Genomic DNA, 19,401 nt, shown 5'->3' on the forward strand with positions numbered 1-19,401 from the left:
AGATCTGACATTCTCTCCTGGTGTGTCTGAAGACAACTACAGTGTACTTGTTTATAATAATAATAACTTTTTAAAAAGATACAATCAGCCGGGCGTGGTGGCGCACGCCTTTAATCCCAGCACTCGGGAGGCAGAGGCAGGCGGATTTCTGAGTTCGAGGGTAGCCTGGTCTACAAAGTGAGTTCCAGGACAGCCAGGGCTACACAGAGAAACCCTGTCTCGAAAAACCAAAAAAAAAAAAAAAAAAAAAAAAGATACAATCAAGATAAAAATTATAACATTGAGGCTGGACAAGGCCACCCAACAGAAGGAAAAGCCTCAAAAAGCAGGCACAAAAATCAGAGACCCACTTGTTCACATAAAAATACTAAGCTGAGCCAGGCAGTGGTGACGCTTGCCTTTAATCCCAGCACTCGGGAGGTAGAGCTGGGCGGATTTCTGAGTTCAAGGTCAGCCTGGTCTACAGAGTGAGTTCTAAGACAGCCAAGGCTATACAGAAACTGGTGGGGGTGGGGGCTGGGGACCAGAAAAAGGAAGAGAAGCTGAAAGCAGAACCTGGTACAGACCAGTGTATGTATTTGCTGCTTCAGTCTCTTGAATGAGCCTTGCTTTGTTTTGATGCCCGCCCTTGTTCTGGTGTCTGTCATCCCCTCGGGCTCTCCAGTCCCCTGAGTTCTGAGGGGGAAGGATTTGATAGGCTGAGTGGTCCAAGGAGTCTTCAGGTGCAATAGCTAGCTGTGGGGTCTCTGCATCTGTCCGCATCTGCTACAGGAGGAAGTTTCTCTGATGATGACTGAATACAGCACTGACCTATGAGTAGAGCAGAGTATCATTAAGAGTCATGTTATTTGTGTGTGTGTGTGTGTGTGTGTGTGTGTGTGTGTGTGTGTGTGTGTGTTTAGATCAGTAGTGTGGTTTTACCATAGGTCTCTGGGCTATCTCGTCTCTGGTTCTTGGTCACGCAAGCAGTACTGGGTATGCTCTCTCTCTTGTGGAGTGGGCCTTAAGACATTCTCACAAGACATGCTGTGCCACCGTTGCACTAGCATATTGTAGGCAGGACAGATTGTAGGTCAAAGGTTTTGTGGCTGAATTGGTGTTTATGCAGAAGAAGGCCTTCCGTGCACAAAAGACACGAGAACATAGGGGTGAACGCTCCAACAAACTGTACTTCTCCATGTTCAGTGAGTTGTGTGGGTGTCATTCTCTGCAATGGGGCACCGCAGTCAGTGTGTGGAGAGCAACACACATTGGCTTAGTTAGCAACAGCCTAGGTGGTTTCAGGATTTTCCTGGGAACTCCTTGGCCAATAACTATTAAATGCAATTCAGTCCTGGTACTGGAATCTAGTCCTGTCACCTCATTTGGTGACAAGAGATGGCTAGTTGGCACTCCATATCCCCAGTCATAGGAGACCTCATTAGGATCGCCTTCATATATTTTAGTTTCCATTGCACTAGGATGATCCCTCAAATGTCCCTCAATTCCAACCGTCTCCTCCCTGTTCCCTCTCGCAACCCTACTTCTCCCCCCTCCCTACTTAGTCTTCTCATGTCCATCCCTACTTGCCCCCAGTCCACCAGTAAAATTTGTTCTAAAATCCCTGCCAGGGAGATCCATGTGTCCTCCTATTCTTTTCCTCTTAACCTAACCTCTCTGGGTCTACAGATTGTAGATTATCATTTATTTAATTATTTAGTATCTACATATAGGTGAATCCATTATCATTTACTTAATATCCACATGTAAGTGAATGCATATCATCTTTATCTTTGTAGGTCTGGGCTACCTCGGGATTATTTTTTTTTCCTAGTTTCACTAATTTGCCTGCAAATTTCATGGTGTCACTTTTTTAAACAGCTGAGTAAACTCAAGGATTTATTTATTTATTTATTTTATGTATATGAGTACAATTATAGCTGTCTTCAGATACACCAGAAGAAGGTGTCAGATCCCATTACAGATGGTTGTGAGTCATCATGTGGTTGGTGGGAATTAAACGCGGGACCTCTGGAAGAACAGTTAGTGCTCTTTTTTTTTTTTTTTTCTTTTTTGGTTTTTCGAGACAGGGTTTCTCTGTATAGCCTTGGCTGTCCTGGAACTCACTTTGTAGACCAGGCTGGCCTCGAACTCAGAAATCCGCCTGCCTCTGCCTCCCAAGTGCTGGGATTAAAGGCGTGCGCCACCACGCCCGGCCAGTTAGTGCTCTTAATTCTTAATTTCTCTCCAGCCCTCAGTGATTTTTGTTAAGGCTAAGGGTGAAGCTCCCTGCTGAAGTGCTTGCCCTCCCTGAGGAAGGCTCTAAGCTCAGTCACTAGTACTGGAGAAATAGAAGCAGCTACAGAAGTGTATCTCTCTCTCTACCACTCTGCGCCTTTAAAAGTGATGAGTACTGGGGCTGGTGAGATGGCTCAGTGGGTAAGAGCACTGACTGCTCTTCCAAAGGTCCTGAGTTCAAATCGCAGCAACCACATGGTGGCTCACAACGATCCGTAATGACGCCCTCTTCTGGAATGTCTGACGACAGCTACAGTGTACTTACATATGATAAATAAATAAATCTTTAAAAAAAAAAAAAGTGGGGCTGGTGAGATGGCTCAGTGGGTAAGAGCAACCGACTGCTCTTCCAAAGGTCCGAGGTTCAAATCCCAGCAACCACATGGTGACTCACAACCATCCATAATGAGATCTGGCACCCTCTTCTGGAGTGTCTGAAGACAGCTGCAGTGTACTTACATATAATAAAAATAAATAAATCTTTAAAAAAAAAAGTGATGATGGCTGAAATGATGACTGTTGTCCTGGACACAATGTAATGGACTTTAATGATCACATTAATTTTGAAATATACCCCAGGCCAAAATAAAATAGCAAAGCAGACCCTTAAATGAAGTTACAGTACTGATTTTATTGCTACTTCCATAAATATGACAGGCTGCTGTAACTTTAGGTCCAGATATGACAGGGCATTATGCTATCATTGTTCCTGATTTAAAGAGTCTGTGACTGTTCTCCTTATGTGTCTAAAGTCTAAAATGTTTTTAAAATGAAATTTCTTCTGGAATTTCATCAAATTGAGCTTTTTACAACAGAAAGGACTGTTCCTCAAATACATACTTTTAAAGATAAAAAAAAAAGAAGTGTATCTCTCTAAATACCTAATATTTCTCTAGATATCTAAGTAACCACACCAGAAGAGATTTTGAAAGCTTGCCAGTAGCCTTGGTGTTGGATGAAGCACAGATTGCTACTTCTACGTTGTTTTGCTGCTAAGCCAGATGTATGACTTCAGGCAAAATGACCTCACCCCCAAATTTCAGGTTCATAATCTGTACTGTGAGGATAATGCAGGGCTACTATCGGGTTAAATAATGGGTGTCCCTAAAGTAGTCTAAGATCTTGGGAAAGGTTGCAAAAGAAGCAGGCTCTTTACTGAGACACAATGCTTGCTTGACACGATGCCCCATCATACTAGGCACTGCCCTGTTTCCTCTTTCAACCAGAACCTCTGTAATCCAATATGCCCAGGCCAGCTCCAGGTTTCAAATCCAGCCTGTTCTCTAGGAGGCAGGGTCTGCCCTTGGCTGTCATCTGAGCTTGGCCTTCAACTCTGGCAATTTAGCACTTAAGCCCCCACCTGTCCTTAGAAACCAGTGCCGGCTGGATGATGGACCCCCTAAGCCAACGAGAAGAGAGGACAAAGAAGGGTTGGAACCAGGACAATGGGTCTCATTCAGGGCAGGGTCTTCTAGGTCAAGCCCTCTAGCTTGGAAGGCACACGGTGAGACTCCTACTGCCCACACATACCTCCAATCCCAGCTATGTAACGTTGTCTGCTCTTCCACTTCTGGGTTTGTTAAACTCTCACTTTCACGTTAGTTTCTAGCCCCTTTCCAGCTCCAGCACAGACTCATTCTTGGGTCTAGATTCTACCCAACAAGCCTATCAGTCTTTCTCATCCAAATACAGACTCCACCTAATTCCCCTTCCTCCTTCATAAACCACACCCCTTAACCTCTACCTTAGATATGCCATGCTCCTTTGATCAAAGCTCCACCCATCTCAGAGTTCCAAGCTCCACCCATCTCAGAGTTCCTCCCTTCGTTCCTCCTGGATTCAACTCTCCTTCCTTAGAGCTTTGCCAGTTGCTTTTTTTTTTTTTTTTTGGGGGGGGGGTTGTAGCTCTGGCTAGTCTAGAACTTTATATATAAATCGTCTGCCCTTGAACTCAGAGATCCATTTGCCTCGGCCTCTTGAGTGCTGAGATTAAAGCATAGAGGGGTGCATGTGCTGCAGTATATGTGTGAACAGTTGAGAGTCAGTCCTCTCCTTCCACTTGTGGTTCCCTGGGATCAAAGTTAGATGGGCAGGTGTGCTGCCAAGTGCTCTTACCTGCCGAGCTTTTTCTAGGTCCTGAACACTGCCACCTGCTACAGAAATCATTTTAATTCTCTGTTCCTGTTTAAACTCCATCCAGCATGTCCTAGGGCTCCGCCCACGGTCCCTCTTTCCCCAACCTCCGAAACCAGGTCCTCGCAGACTCCACCCCCACCCCCCTCATTCTTAAGTGTCTCGTTCTGCCCAGGTACTTTAGCTGCCACTTTAGAGTGAGTCATGAAAGGTGGCAGTATCTGTGCGAGCCGCGCATCTCTTTCTTCGGCCGGTCCAGTGGACTCCGATAGCACGGTGGAATCCCAAAACAAAGGTGGTGGGCTGCTGGCGCCAGCATCCCCGGCTCAGTCTTCCGACCAAGGCCGCTCTGTAGACGTCCCAGAGCGCAAGGATATGCCGGAGTTTGTGGTGACTGCGCTACTCGCACCCTCACGCCTCTCGCTGAAGCTGCTGCGAGCGCTGGTGATGAGCCTGGTGTACTTGGCTGCCTTGGTGGCCGCGTTTGTCTATAGCTGCATCGCCCTCACCCATGTGATGTGCCATCCTCGCAGGGGCTGCTGCGGCCGCCAGAGGTTGTCTCCCCCAGAGTGCCTGAGAGACCCCACGCTGGGCGAGCATTGCTTTCTAACCCTCAGGGTGAGTGTTCCTCCGTGAAGGTAGGTTTCATGGGGAGGATGCGGATTGAAGAAAGGAGGTTGAAATGTCGGATCTGAATCATCCTTGGGTGTTCAAGTCTAGGGAGGAAGCTCCCATATTTCCTTACCCTTCAGCTCTTACTTAGATTGGGTCCTTCTGCAGAGTTCCGGCCTGCGTCTGCACTATGTCTCTGCTGGTCATGGCAACGGGCCACTCATGCTATTTCTGCATGGCTTCCCAGAGAACTGGTATGTCTGGGCCCCTGGATCCTGATGCTCACTGGACTAGGGAAAGGTAGAGTTCTGACTATGAGGTACTCGGGAAATGGGAACCGGTAGGGTTGAGTAATCCTGGGATTCCACTATTTCCTTCCTAAGAAGTCCAGAGCAGAAAGGTAGGATGCCCCAAAGCTGGGTATAGGAGGTGCATTCTGCTGACTAAACTCCCAACTCCCTTACCCAACAGGTTCAGCTGGCGCTACCAGCTGCGAGAGTTTCAGAGCCATTTCCATGTAGTGGCTGTAGACATGCGTGGTTATAGTCCCTCTGATGCTCCAAAGGAAGTGGATTGTTACACCATTGACTTGTTGTTGGATGACATCAAGGATATCATCCTAGGCCTTGGTATGAGCCAGTTCCCAATATACTCATTCATCTTCTCATTTTTGCTCCTTTTGAGACCTACTCCTACACGTCTACCTCATCCCTACTGTATCTTATACCATTGTGTCTCTCTCTTCCCACCACCAGGGTACTCCAAGTGCATCCTCGTGAGCCACGACTGGGGGGCCTCCCTTGCCTGGGAGTTCTCCATCTACTACCCATCCCTAGTGGAGCGTATGGTTGTGACCAATGGTCCTCCCATGTCAGTGATCCAAGGTGTGTTGGACTATGCCTAAAGCCTGTGTATTCACCTGTGACCTGGCACCGTGTTGGGGACCCGGATAAGTGATAGTACCCTTAGGAGTGATGTAAACTGTCTTGAGCACGTTCAGGTTGGAGGTGATGGAGTATAGTTAACTGGTTGCACATTTGTTTACTATATGAGAAAAGATGTCATCTCCAGCATTGAGAGAGAGTGAGAGAGAGAGGAAGGAGAAGAAAGCCTGGGTCAGGAGTGTTTCTGATTTTCTGTTTTCTTTTATTTTTAGAGTGTTTACACACATCGTCAGATAGATATCTTGTTGCTAGAGCCTAGCTCTGAGCTTGACATTAATTTATGCTTCCTATATACTTTCTATACCTAGACTTGAGTAGACTGAGAGAAATTCATACAATAACCTTAGTGATTTTGTACGTGAAGGAAAGTTTGTGGAGCTGACTATACTAGCATATACCTATTTCTATCAGCACTTGATGGGGCAGGGACTGGAGGGATGACTGAACAGAGAAGAGCACTTGTTATTCAAAGAACCCAAGTTTGATTCCCAGTGTCCAGATGGTATCCCACTGTACTCCCATTCCAAGGCTCTAAATGTCCTAAACTGACCTCTGTGGATACCAGGCACACATGTGGTACAAATACATACATGTAAATAATAACAAACATTAATAAAAACAATTAAGTCTAAAAAGAAGCCAGATACATGCCTTTAAACTTGAGAGGCAGAGGCAGGTGGATTTCCATGAGTTTTCCATATAGAGTGCTTCAATAAAACTGAACCAAACCAAACAAAAACATGAATTAAGTCTAAAAATAAGTAAATAAATAAGTGCTTAGGAAGCTGAGGCAGGAGGATCATGAGTTAGAGAGGAGCCTGGGCTATGTTGTTTCCTGTCTGAAACAAACATCACACACACACACACACACACACGCACACACACAGACACATAACTGTACATTGAACCATTAGATGCCAGCTGGCATATACCTGGCATATACTTTTGATTCCAGCACTTGGGAGGCAGAGGCAGATGGATCTCTGTGAGTTCAAGGCCAGTCTGGTGTATATGGTGAGTTCCAAGTTAGCCAAGGCAATACAGTGACTACAGTGTCCCCTCAGATTTGGGGGCATTTAAATTTTTTGGATGAGGGTGGTCAACCTGTGCCTGCCAGTCGCCTATAATAAACTTGCATACGAAGTCACCATGCTTTCACCAGCTCTTGGGCTGATGAAAGTGTTGCTAGCTTCATGTTCTAGCAACTGAGGAAACTGAGGCAGAGGAGACGATGTCTGTCTTTGATTTCTTTCTTTTTTTTTTTTAAAGATTCATTTATTTATTATATGTAAGTACTCTTTAGCTGTCTTCAAACACTCCAGAAGAGGGCATCAGATTTCGTTACGGATGGTTGTGAGCCACCATGTGGTTGCTGGGATTTGAACTCTGGACCTTCGGAAGAGCAGTCGGCGCTTTTAACCACTGAGCCATCTCACCAGCCCCTGTCTTTGATTTCTTTTTCTTCTCTCTTCCATTTGTTTCTTTGTTTCTTTATTGAGAGGAGTCTCGCTATGTTGCCCTAAGCTGGCATGGGGCTTGTTGAATCTACCAGGCTGGCCTCAGGCTATAGAGACACATCTGCTTCTACCTTCTGAACCCTGGGATCAAAGGCATGTGCCTCTCTACTCAGCACTGACAGCAAGGATACAGACAGCTAAGAAAGCACGCCACAGTGGAATCAGACGCTCCTTCCTTCTGGCTCTCTAATGTTTCTTGACCTTTTTTAGTTGGTATGAGTGCAGGAGATGATGGAATCTAGAACTTCAAGATTGCTAATCGCATGTCCTCATTGAGCTACACCCCATCCCTTTCCTGGAAAGTACTGTAACCTTCACTGTGTCCAAAATCCATTTCATCCTACCCTTTCCTGCAGGAGCCTGGTACACAGTAGGTGTTCAATAAATGTTTATTACCTGCAGCAGGGGGAATATGATTAGGCCTAAACAGGAGAAGCCTGCTGGTGCCTCCTGAGGGTACCCAGGAGCTTTAGAGGGAGATACTCCCGGTTTTTTTTTTTTTTTTTGTTATTGTTGTTGTTTTTAGGGGGTTTCTCTGTACAGCTCTGGCTGTCCTGAAACTTACTCTGTAGACCAGGCTGGCCTTAAAATCAGAGATCTGCCTGCTTTTGACTTCTAAGTGCTGAGATTAAAGACATATGGCACCACCACCCAGTAAGAGTTATTTGTTTTATGTTTATATGTATATATCTGTGCTGTGTGTGTCATGGAGGTCAGACGAGAGCATTAGAACCTATGGACTAAGCCAGGCATGGTGGCGCACACCTTTAATCCCAGCACTTGGGAGGCAGAGGCAGGCAGATTTCTGAGTTCGAGGCCAGCCTGGTCTACAGAGTGAGCTCCAGGACAGCCAGGGCTACACAGAGAAACCCTGTCTCAAAAACAAACAAACAAACAAACAAACAAACCCGTGAACCCATGTACTAGTGTAATAAATCATTTAGTGCCACCCAACAGAGGTGCTGGGAAGCAAACTTCAGGTCTCTGGAAAAGCAGCATGCACTTTAAACCCTGAGCCATCTATCTCATCTCTCCAGCTTTGCCTGGTCTGTATCTGTGAGGACAACATGGCAGGGCAGCACCCAGCCAGAGTGGAGTTGTCTTCACAGGCAGGCAGGCAGTAGTGGTGTTCTAACCCATACTCACATCCTTTCTCCTCTTCCCAGAATACTCAATCCACCACATTGGCCAGATATTCCGATCAAATTACATGTTCCTGTTCCAGCTTCCCTGGCTGCCAGAGAAGCTGTTGTCTATGTCTGACTTCCAGGTGCAGTGAGGGTTGAAGTCTAGGAACAGGGGATGGCAGATCGGGGCTGAGCGACCTAGGCACTGAAACCAGCACATTATTGTGTTCACGCAGATTCTCAAAGACACATTCACTCACCGAAAGAACGGCATCCCACGACTGACTCCTTCTGAACTTGAAGCATTCCTTTATCACTTCTCACAACCTGGATGCCTCACTGGGCCCATCAACTACTACAGGAACGTGTTCAGGTAAGGTTGTACCCAGGAGAGAAGCTCAGGAGAGTGTCGGGCAGAGGGAATGAGAGCAGTCATTCTTCCATCTACTTGTCTGTCTTGGTCACAGGAACTTCCCCCTGGAGCCCAAGAAACTGTCAACACCCACACTGTTGCTGTGGGGGGAAAAAGACTTTGCCTTCCAGCAGGGGCTGGTGGAAGCCATTGGAAGACACTTTGTGCCCGGCCGGTTGGAAAGCCACATTTTGCCAGGCAGTGGGCACTGGATTCCACAGAGCCATCCTCAGGAGATGCATCAGTACATGTGGGCCTTCTTGCAAGACCTGCTGGACTAGAAGCTCTTGTTTGCCAGCCTAACATTGATATGTTGGAGCACATATCCCCTGTCCTTGTGTACCTGGGAGTCCATGCAATGTGTGCATACAGGGTGTACTCCCAGAACTCCGAGTTACACACAGAAGCATCTGTGGGTATCTTGCCTCACACAGCGTGGATGTCTTACTACTTATCAAAGCCTCCCTGCCCCCAAGGGCTACACAAATCATAAATTCTAACCTTTCTGTCTTGTTTTCCACCCCCGGTCTATGTTTAAGTCTTCCTCAATATTGCATCCAATATATTTCTAACACACAGGAATACGTCAATTTAAATGTAAATGAGCTAAAACGAACCACTATGAAAAATACAATGTCTCTGGAGCCAGGAAGACCGACGGCTGAGTGATTAAAAGCATTTGGTGCTCTTGTAGAAGATATGAGTTCTATTCTCAGCACTCACATGGAGTTTCACAGCCATCCATAAATCCATGTTCAGGGGACAGGACACTCTCTCCTGCTGTCCCTGAGCAATAGGCATGCATGCAGCATACACACAGACATGCAAGTCAGACATTCCTACATACAGAAAAGTCAATAAAGAATGTGTGTGTGTGTGTTTCAAGACAGGGTTTCTCTGTGTAGCCCTGGCCATCCAGGAACTCACTCTGTAGACCAGGCTGGCCTTGAACCTAGAGATCTGCCTGCTTCTGCCTCTCAAGTGCTGGAATTAAAGGCATGTTTCACCACCACCCTGTAAGAAGTAAATCTTTTTTTAAAAAATACAGTGTTTTGGTCACAATAACTGTGTATTAACTGCTAAATCACATAAGTGCAGAAAGTTGCAACAGACTGCCAATGAAGGTGGTTTAAGGATGGTTTTGCAAGTGAAGGCACTTGGCCACCAAACCTGGCAGTTGGAGTTCAAGTGTATGTGCACGTACCCGCACACAGACAACAGAAGTAAATCAATTCCTAAAAAGAAAGGGAGTGCCTGGTGGTCTCAGTGGTGCACCCCTGTTATCTCAACACTTGAAAAGCTGAGATGGGAATATTGTTGAGTTCAAGGCCATCCTGGGTCGCACAGAAGTACCATGTCTTAATAAATAACAACAGTCTTTTCCCTGATGCTGTGCAGTTGTGAGGAAGTGGAGGCTGCAGTGCATTCAAGATTCGGCTTTGCCTGTAATCTGCCACCCTGGCCAAGGAAGGCATTGCTGCTGGAGGTGCAATGAATGCCAACACTGCTTTACAAAAGTGCTGAGGACCTCCCTCATCCATGACAGCCCAGTGCTAGGCCTCTGACAAGTACCAAGCCCATCTCTGTGTGCTTGCATCCCACTGTGATGAGCTGATGATGGGTGGAAGAATTTGGTGGAGGCATTCTGTGTTGAGCACCAAATCAACCTAATTAAGGTTGCTGAAAACAAAAAACTGGGGAAATGGGTCAGCCTCAAAGCTGATAGAGAGGGGAAGCCAGGCAGAGCCGCTAACTGCAGTTGTGTAACAGTTGAGGACTCTGTCAAAGACTGAGGCTAAGGATGTCATTGAAGAGTACTTCAAATGCAAAAACATGAATATTTTTAGCTCATTTGCCTATAAATAAATAAATAAATAAATAAATAAATAAATAAATAATAACTATATCAAAGAGTGAGGTGCCTCCCTGCTGCCTCCTAATCATCAAGTAAGAATCCTCACAGGAAACAGGGAAGCGAGCTCAGGGCAGCTCCCAGTGACCCCCGTCTCTATCATGATCAAATTCAAGTCAGGTTAACTCTCCTCTCAGCCTGCCTCAGATCCCCGGGGAAACAGCTCTGGATTCTGTTTGAAAGCTGGGTATGCTAGAATCAGCACAAGAAAGGGCTAGCTTCCGGAATGGACATCTGGGATCAGGCAAAGTGGCTCAGCAGATAAAGGCTCTTGCCACTAAGCCTGAGGACCTGATGGCTTCAATTCCTGAGGTCCACATGACAGAAGGGCACAACTGACTCCCTCAACTTGTTCTCTAACCTCCACATGTGCACCATAATACATTTGCATGCACACATGCATACACACACACACATGAACACACACACACACATGAACACACACACACACACACACACACACACACACACACACACACGGTATCTATGTATGTGGATGATAAATGGGCACCACTGGGACCTGAGGTCTCTAGGCTCCAGCTTTTAGAATCTTCTGCTTCAAATAAGCCAGTTTTTTGTTTGTTTGTTTGTTTGTTTTTCTACCTAGTAGCCCAAGCTGGTGTGGAACTGGAAATCCTTTTGCCGAAGCCTCTCGAGTGCTGGAGTTACAGGCTTGTGCTACATATCTGGCTTAGCCAAGATTCTTCTGAGTATCTAAATGCCTGTAGACACAGCAATCCGATGATAGGATTACAAATGGAGAGTGGAAGCTGGACAAGGTAGATGGCGCAAGCTGGTAAGGCCAGGACAGTGGAGCCTGGGGCAAAATGATCCCAGGTTTCACAGGTTTGAGACCAGCCTGAGCTATGTAGTAAGGACGAAGCTAACTTAGGCTACCGTGCAAGACCTAGTCTTAGAAAAATAGAACAATTACAAAAGAGTGAGGTGAACCACCAGCTCCAGCTTGGTCATAATAGTCATGATAATTGTATTGTCTAGGATTTTACAATTAATTAATGATGTATTTATTTATTTTAAGACAAGGTCTCACTATGTAGCCTGGAATTTGCTATGTAGACTAGGTTGATCTGGAACTCATTTTCAGTGGCCTCTGGCTCACCTGGAGCAGGGACTAAAGGCATACACTACTGTGCTTGGCTGTTTACTGTGTTGTTGCTGGTTTATTTTATTTTATTTTATTTTATTTTGCTTTTTTGAGACAGGGTTTCTCTGTGTAGCCCTGGCTATCCTGGAACTCACTCTGTAGACCAGGCTGGCCTCGAACTCAGAAATCCACCTGCCTCTGCCTCCCAAGTGCTGGGATTAAAGGCGTGCACCACCACCGTCTGGCTTCTTGTTGTTGTTGTTGTCTTTATTTATTTATTTATTGATTGATTGATTGATTGATTGATTTAGAGGCAGGATCTTCCTATTAGCCCTGGCTGCCCTCAAATGTGCAGAGACCTACTTGTCACTTCTTCCTGAGTGTTGGAATAAAAGACACAGGCCACCACGCCCAGCTATTATTTTGAATGTGTATGAGTATGTGTCTGTATGTGTGCATGCCTGGTGTCCATGAAGCCCAGAAGAGGACATTAGGTTCCTTGGTCACAGATGGTTGTGAGCCTTTGTATGTGTGCTGGGATTTTAAGTCCTCTGAGAGCAAAAAGCGCTCCAAAGTGCTGGGTTTACAGCTGTGCACTACCATTAATTTTCATTTTACTTTTTTTTTTTTTTTTTTTTTTTGGTTTTTCAAGACAGGGTTTCTCTGTGTAGCCCTGGCTGTCCTGGGCTACTCTGTAGACCAGGCTGGCCTCGAACTCAGAAATCCTCCTGCCTCTGCCTCCCGAGTGCTGGGATTAAAGGCGTGCGCCACCATGCCTGGCCACTTTTTTTTAAAAAATGGTTTTTCATGACAGGATTTTTCTGTGTAGCCCTGGCTGTCCTGGAACTCACTCTGTAGATCAGTCTGGCCTTGAACTCAGAGATCCTCCTGCCTCTGCCCTCTGGGTACTGAGACTAAAGACTCTTGTCACCACTGTCCAGCCTGTTTTACATTTTTTAAAATTCCTCTGTGGGTCCTGGGGATAGAACTCAGCCTGTCAATTTTGGCACTAAGCACCTTTACCCACTGAGCCATCTCACTGACTCTCTCTCCTTTTAACAATTACATTTGATTTATTTATTTTATGTGCATTTGTGTGTGTGTGTGAGGGGATGTAGTACCGATGGGATATCAGTTGATTTAGCCAATGAACCATCTCGCCACCCTCTTTTTGGTTTTTTAATTACATCTATCTATCTATCCATCTATCTAAGTATCTCTTCTGTGGTTCTAGTGCTACATTGCTTGTTGTGAAGTCAGAAGACAGCTTGCAAAGGTTCTTTCTCTCCCTCTACTATGTGTCCCAGCAATCAAACTTAAATCAAGCTTGGCAGCCAGCACGTTTGCCAGATGAACTGTTTTGCTGGTCCCCATTACTCTGTTTCTTGCCCATTCCCTAGGAACAGTATCACCTGTATCGTGAACACTTGGAAGGCCTGTAAAATGTCTTCTATTTTGGAAATGAGCCTGCCTAGCCAGAGCCCTCTGTTCTGGCTGTCGCTCTCTGGCCTCTTTGTTCCTAAAGAGACATGCTTTTTACCCAGCATCCCAATATCAGCCATTTTTGTAGGTTCTGGGGGCCATCTTGGAATTCTGGAGCTCACAGAGCAAGAGGGAATGGAAGGCTCTGCCAGGGAGTGAAAGAACTCAGATGTGGCAACTGTGAGGAGCCACAGTCCCCGTGGGGGAGGGGAGGGATGCACTTTTCCCAGGAGTCTGGAAGGTTTGAGGAGAGAATGAGCTCCAGGCGTTGGAATAACAGGGAGGCCAGTCACTGCTCCCAGACCATCAGAGGCTGCAAGCAGACTGATTGTCAAAGAGAGCCGGGGAGATTTTCTTAGCAGAGGAGAGACATGTCTTGCATTTTGAAGAGCTGCCTGTGGCGGTTGGACAGTTCATGCAAGAATGCGTGCAAGGAGACAGGAAAGGACTTTCTCAGACTGCAGGGGGCAGGGAACAGGGATGACGGACAGAGGACAGGGACTGGGACTGGAGGGGGGCTGGACACCACCCCTAGGGCCAGGCCTACGTAAACTACAGTGTCTTTTTCCTTGTAGGTCAGGAGGAGGGGCTCTCAGATCCTAAAGTGGAGGTCTGGGGAGAAAAAAAAAATCTGTAGGTCAGTTGAAGACCAAGAGACCTACAGGGTGGTAGGTCCACCAGTGGTTGCTAGGGTGACAAGAGAAAGGTTGATGGTTGACCAGAACGAGATAGTGGTTGTCTAGGTGACTAGAGAGGCCCCAGCAAAGGCTGACCACAGGCTTGGACAGTTACTGGGATGGTTGCCAGAGTAACCAGAGGGCTCTGCTTTCTGTCCCTTCATCTATCCCCACCTCCCCACTCCCAGGGCGAAGTGGGTAGAACAAGGGAGAGGGAGCAGGCCGAAGAAAGGTCTTCTGAAGGACGGATAATATTCCTTGGGCAGAGTCCTCAGGCCAACATCAGCCTTCCCTAGCCTGAGCTAATCAATAGGGAAGTGGATTTCTTCTGACCCAGGGACTTGGTGTGTGCATCACTTTGGGCCAGGGTTGAGGGCTTTGTTCTCTAACCCCTTGCCTCCAGCCCACTTTCCATCACTCATTCATTCATTCATTCATTCATTCATTCATCAGTTCATATCGCACTACTTGGACACCATTGGCTCTTCTCCAGAGAAATGCAGAGGTGACACAGCTGAACAGGGACAGAGACACAGCAAGAATGTAGTCAGGTCCCAGTGGAATAAGTAACCGGGCAGGGACAATGACCTGGTAGGAGGAGAAAAAGCAAGTCTTCCTGGAAGAGGCCGTCACAGAGTTGAACTGTGGAGAAAAAAAAAAGTGTCCCACCCTAGGGAGCCTTTCACCCACGCTGATTTATCATTTCCTTGAGACTAGAGGCCAGTGTGTGCTAAGATGCCGTGGGGCTGTAAAGGACTCCAGAATGTCAGCAAGGAAGGGGCCTGGGACATGTACATGGGACATTATTTGGGGGCTGATAAGGGGGCTCAGATGGGCTGGGGGCAGAGACAGAGAGGGTAAGGCAGGCTGAACTGGGAGACACAAGTACACAAGGATGGCATGGAAGTGCCGGGCGGTGGTGGCGCACGCCACCTTTAATCCCAGCACTTGGGAGGCAGAGGCAGGTGGATTTCTGAGTTCGAGGCCAGCCTGGTCTACAAAAGTGAGTTCTAGGACAGCCAGGGCTACACAGAGAAACCCTGTCTCGAAAAAACCAAAAAAAAAAAAAGGATGGCATGGAGGCAGATTAAGAGGTCTGCCTTGGAACAGACATCTAACAACGTCTCACAGGTTAAAGGACAGAGATAGATGCATGGGGAGTCGGGGTGAGGGGGTGGGAGAGATAAAGAAGCCAGTCAGGCCAGTGTGCACATTTCTGTTCCCCAGCAGTGGAAATGAGGCCAAGGTGTCAAAAGGAGCCTGGTATAGACTGTGATTTCAAAAGATGCTGAGTGATCGAGGGTAAGGATCAAGCATGCAGACTCCTGTAGAACTCAGAAAGCTAAGCTTCCTACAACGTCTAGAAGGAGGAAAATTGGAAGGCTGGACAGAGCTTCTCTGAGGGAGGTTAACCAGGGGGTGGTCAGAGGTCTAGGGACCTATTGGAACCCGGTGGCTGGGCATCGGATGGGGAAAGCACCAGGAGTCTCTAACATGAGAACAAAAGGATGTCTACAGAGCTTAGAGACAGGTTTATGGGCAAAGGCTCTTTGATTAAGGGTCAGAGCCAGCTGACGTGACCTACAGGGAAGGAGTCAAGTCACCCTTCTGTCAGTGTTTCAATCTGTTCAGTCTTGATGAAAGCATAAGCTAGGCAAGGGAAGAAAGGAGATGTGCTTGGAGGAGACAGCAGGCTGGGCCGCTGAGAGATGAGCACTGGCTGTGTAAAGGGAGAGTCAACCTGTGGCTAAGGAGGAGGGAAGAATTTATCTTCCAGCCATTTCTTGTTTGTTTGTTTTCTTTGTTTTCTTTTTTTTTTTTTAAAGATTTATTTATTGATTATATGTAAGTACACTGTAGCTGTCTTCAGACACTCCAGAAGAGGGAGTCAGATCTTGTTACGGATGGTTGTGAGCCACCATGTGGTTGCTGGGATTTGAACTCCGGACCTTTGGAAGAGCAGTCGGGTGCTCTTACCCACTGAGCCATCTCACCAGCCCCCGTTTGTTTGTTTTCATTACATGTGTGTGGCAAGAAATCATCTAGCCACTCCCTCACTTTTAAAGTTGTCTTTTTAGTTTTCATTTATTTATTTTGTTTATTGAGATGAGGTCTCTCTGTAGCTAGCTCAGAGTACTCATGAATTTTCTATGTAGCTTATCCTGGCCTCAAAAGCACAGCCTTAGCTTCCCAAACTCAGGGATCACAAGCACACACACAATGTGATCACAAGCACACACACAATGCACTCACAAGCACACACTCAGGGATCACAAGAGCACACACACTGCCCAGCTGCTCTAGGCCTTCTTCTCTTTCTTTTTCCTTTTTTTTTTTTTTGTTTTTGTTTTTTTGGTTTTTTTTTTTTTTTTAGAGACATGGTTTCTCTGTGTAGCCCTGGCTGTCCTGGAACTCACTCTGTAGACCAGGCTGGCCATGAACTCAGAAGTCTGCCTGCTTTGGCCTCCTGAGTGCTGGGCTTAATGGCCTGGCTCCTCTAGGCTTTTTAAAGAATAGATATTTATTATATTTATATGTATGCCTGAGTTTATGTGCAGCTGTGACAGTTTATGTGCATTTTGTGTGTGCAGGCTTTTAAGATTTGTATCTTTTAGAGGCTGGAGCGATAGCTCAGTGGTTAAGAGCATGTATTGTTCTTTCAGAGGACCTGAGTTTCCAGGACTAATGTCAGAGGCCTCACAAACTACCTTTAACTCCAGCTCTAGAGAACCTGACATCGTCTTCTGGATCCGTGGTCACCTGCAGACATGTGGGCACAAAACCGGGTGAGCACCCATGCAAATTCACGCGCACACATACACACACAATTAAAAATAAAATAAATATTTTAAATGTATCTTTTAAACTTTGTTACAGTGATAGGAATCTAACCAAGAACTGCACAGCTCCTCCAATGAGCTACATACACCTCAGCCCAGGGAAGCAACTTCCCTTCTCTAAAGCATGAAGAAGGGGTGGAAGGGCAAATGTGCTTAGAAATCCACCTGCCAGCCAGGCATGGTGGCACACGCCTTTAATCCTAGTACCCAGGAGGCAGAGGCAGGCAGATTTCTGAGTTCGAGGCCAGCCTGGTCTACAGAGTGAGTTCCAGGACAACTAGGGCTACACAGAGAAACCCTGTCTTGAAAAACAAAACAAAACAAAACAAAACCCTTGTCTCAAAAAACAAACAGGGCTTGGGTGTTCCTGAGTTGGCACATTGTTTGCTTGGCATACAACAAAGCCTTGGATTTGATCCCCAGCACATGAAGTGAGTGTGGCATTACATACCTATAATCCCAGCACTTGGCAGGTAGAGGCAGAAGGAACAGAAACCAAGGTCATCTTTGGCTGTAGAGTGAGTTAATGAGCCACTTCAAGGATAGCCTAGAATACTTGAGAACCTGTTTCATAAATAAGTAAATAAATAAATAAATAAATAAATAAATAAATAAATAAATAATAGGATGGTGAGATGGCTCACCTGGTACTTGCCACCAGGCTGTGGATCTGAAACAATCCCTAGAATCTACATGATAGGAGAGAACCCGCTTCCACAAGTTATCCTCTGACCTCCACAGACACCATGGCACACATGCTATTCAAGTACACACACATATACACAGAAATCAATAATGTCTTAAGATGTTATTACAAAGGCTTAAAATGTAGATGAAGAGATGTCTCAGGGGTTAAGAGCACTGGGTGCTCTTCCAGAAGACCTAGGTTCAATCCCCCAAACTCACAGTCAGCTCAAAACTCCAGTTTCAGGGAATTCCATGGCCTTTTGTGGCTTCTGAAAGCATCTGCCACTAAGTGGTCCACAAACCTGTGCACACAGGTAAAATACTCATGCTAAACATAGAAAAATCAAAATAAAAAATTTAAGTGTAATTTAAAAGAAAACACAGCTGGGCGGTAGTGGCATAGACCTTTAATCCCAGCACTTGGGAGGCAGAGGCAGAGGCAGGCAGATTTCTGGGTTCAAGACCAGCCTGCTCTACAAAGTGAGTTCCAGGACAGCCAGGGCTACAGAGTGAAGAGCTGTCCTGGGTGTGTGACTAGTGTTTCTGGCCCTGCAAACAGCCTGGGAAAGGTTCAAAGGTTGGAGACAGGGAGGTGAGGTTATTAAGGACAGTTTCCATGCCACTCTAGGCAGTTTGGTAGTTCAGGAATCAGAAGATCCCAGGGAGGCCTGGCTGGGTCTGCAGCCCACATGTCCTGGGGTTCAGTTCCACCAATGCTTGCCTCTCAACATCGTACTGGGCTCTCACAGTTCCCTTCCTGGGTGTGAGGACACAGAGGGCGGTCCTGGGAGGAAAAGCTAAGGGCATGTTCTCAGATTCCTAGTCCGAGTGCCTACAGCTGTGTCTTGGCCTGGACCCACGTCCCAAGTCCCCAGGGACTGAGCTCATGGAGGAGAAATGTAGCCCCTAGCCAAGGCAGCCAGCAGGGTCAAGGGAGGAGGGGCTTGCCCATCCACACCACACAGGTCTGAGCATCCAAAGGCTGCAAGGTTGTGGGAACGATCCCTGCGCTTGTCCTGTGCCCTTGGGAACCTGGGATCTTGGGCAATGCTTCTGCCACAGCTAGAGAAGAGCAACGGGGATGTGAAAGGATGGAGACCTCTCTTTCTGTCTGATTCCTCTTTTGTAGCTGTCTTCCTTTAGTCTCTACTCCATGTCGTCCTTGAGTTCAGTTTCCCATGGAACAGGAGCCGCAGGATTAAGAGATTCGTTAGCTGCTTTTTGTGCTGGGGAATCTCAGCACCCCTAGGGCATCATTTTAAGAGAAAGTTTCCACTCAGATGGAGAGAAACGTGGTGAGGATTCTAGCCGCCGGCTCTTCTCTGGATCCCATGAGCATCTGAATGGATCTGAAGAGGGTGTTTTGGACCCACCAGACAACTTTTATAAGCATCCTAACACTTCCAGGGTTACCCCTCTCTTTTCTCATTCCCTGTTAGGGGATCTCAGGGCACTCATCTTTCTTCTGATCCTCAAAAAATGCTCCGTTTCCTGTGGGAAGGCTGTGACCACAGAGGGAGATAGAGCCATCTCCAGCCCCTTGTGAAAAAGGCTGCATCAAAGGAAGAGAGCTCTCGGGGGTGGGGAGAAGACTTCAACTTGTAGGGAGGAAGGGCTTCCTGGAGAAAATTTTTTGTTTTGTTTTTTAATTTCTTTTTTAAAAAAATCTTTTAAAA

The 19,401-nt window shown here is 46.5% G+C and overlaps 1 protein-coding gene and 1 pseudogene across 1 annotated transcript; both read left to right on the forward strand.

Annotated features, from left to right (window-relative positions):
• The first annotated feature begins 4,614 nt into the window (after positions 1-4,614).
• On the forward strand, positions 4,615-9,303 carry Ephx3 (epoxide hydrolase 3). Its single transcript, XM_021150039.2, has 7 exons — positions 4,615-5,028; positions 5,191-5,276; positions 5,494-5,651; positions 5,778-5,906; positions 8,650-8,753; positions 8,847-8,983; positions 9,078-9,303. The coding sequence occupies exons 1-7, from the start codon at positions 4,615-4,617 to the stop codon at positions 9,301-9,303; spliced, it is 1,254 nt and encodes a 417-aa protein (XP_021005698.1).
• Positions 9,304-10,471: 1,168 nt separating this feature from the next.
• LOC110284018 (small ribosomal subunit protein eS12 pseudogene) lies at positions 10,472-10,888 on the forward strand (annotated as a pseudogene).
• Positions 10,889-19,401: the final 8,513 nt, after the last annotated feature.

Source organism: Mus caroli, unplaced genomic scaffold, assembly GCF_978045245.1.
Source record: "Mus caroli unplaced genomic scaffold, Mus_caroli_1 scaffold_18, whole genome shotgun sequence".
Classification (NCBI taxonomy): domain Eukaryota; kingdom Metazoa; phylum Chordata; class Mammalia; order Rodentia; family Muridae; genus Mus; species Mus caroli.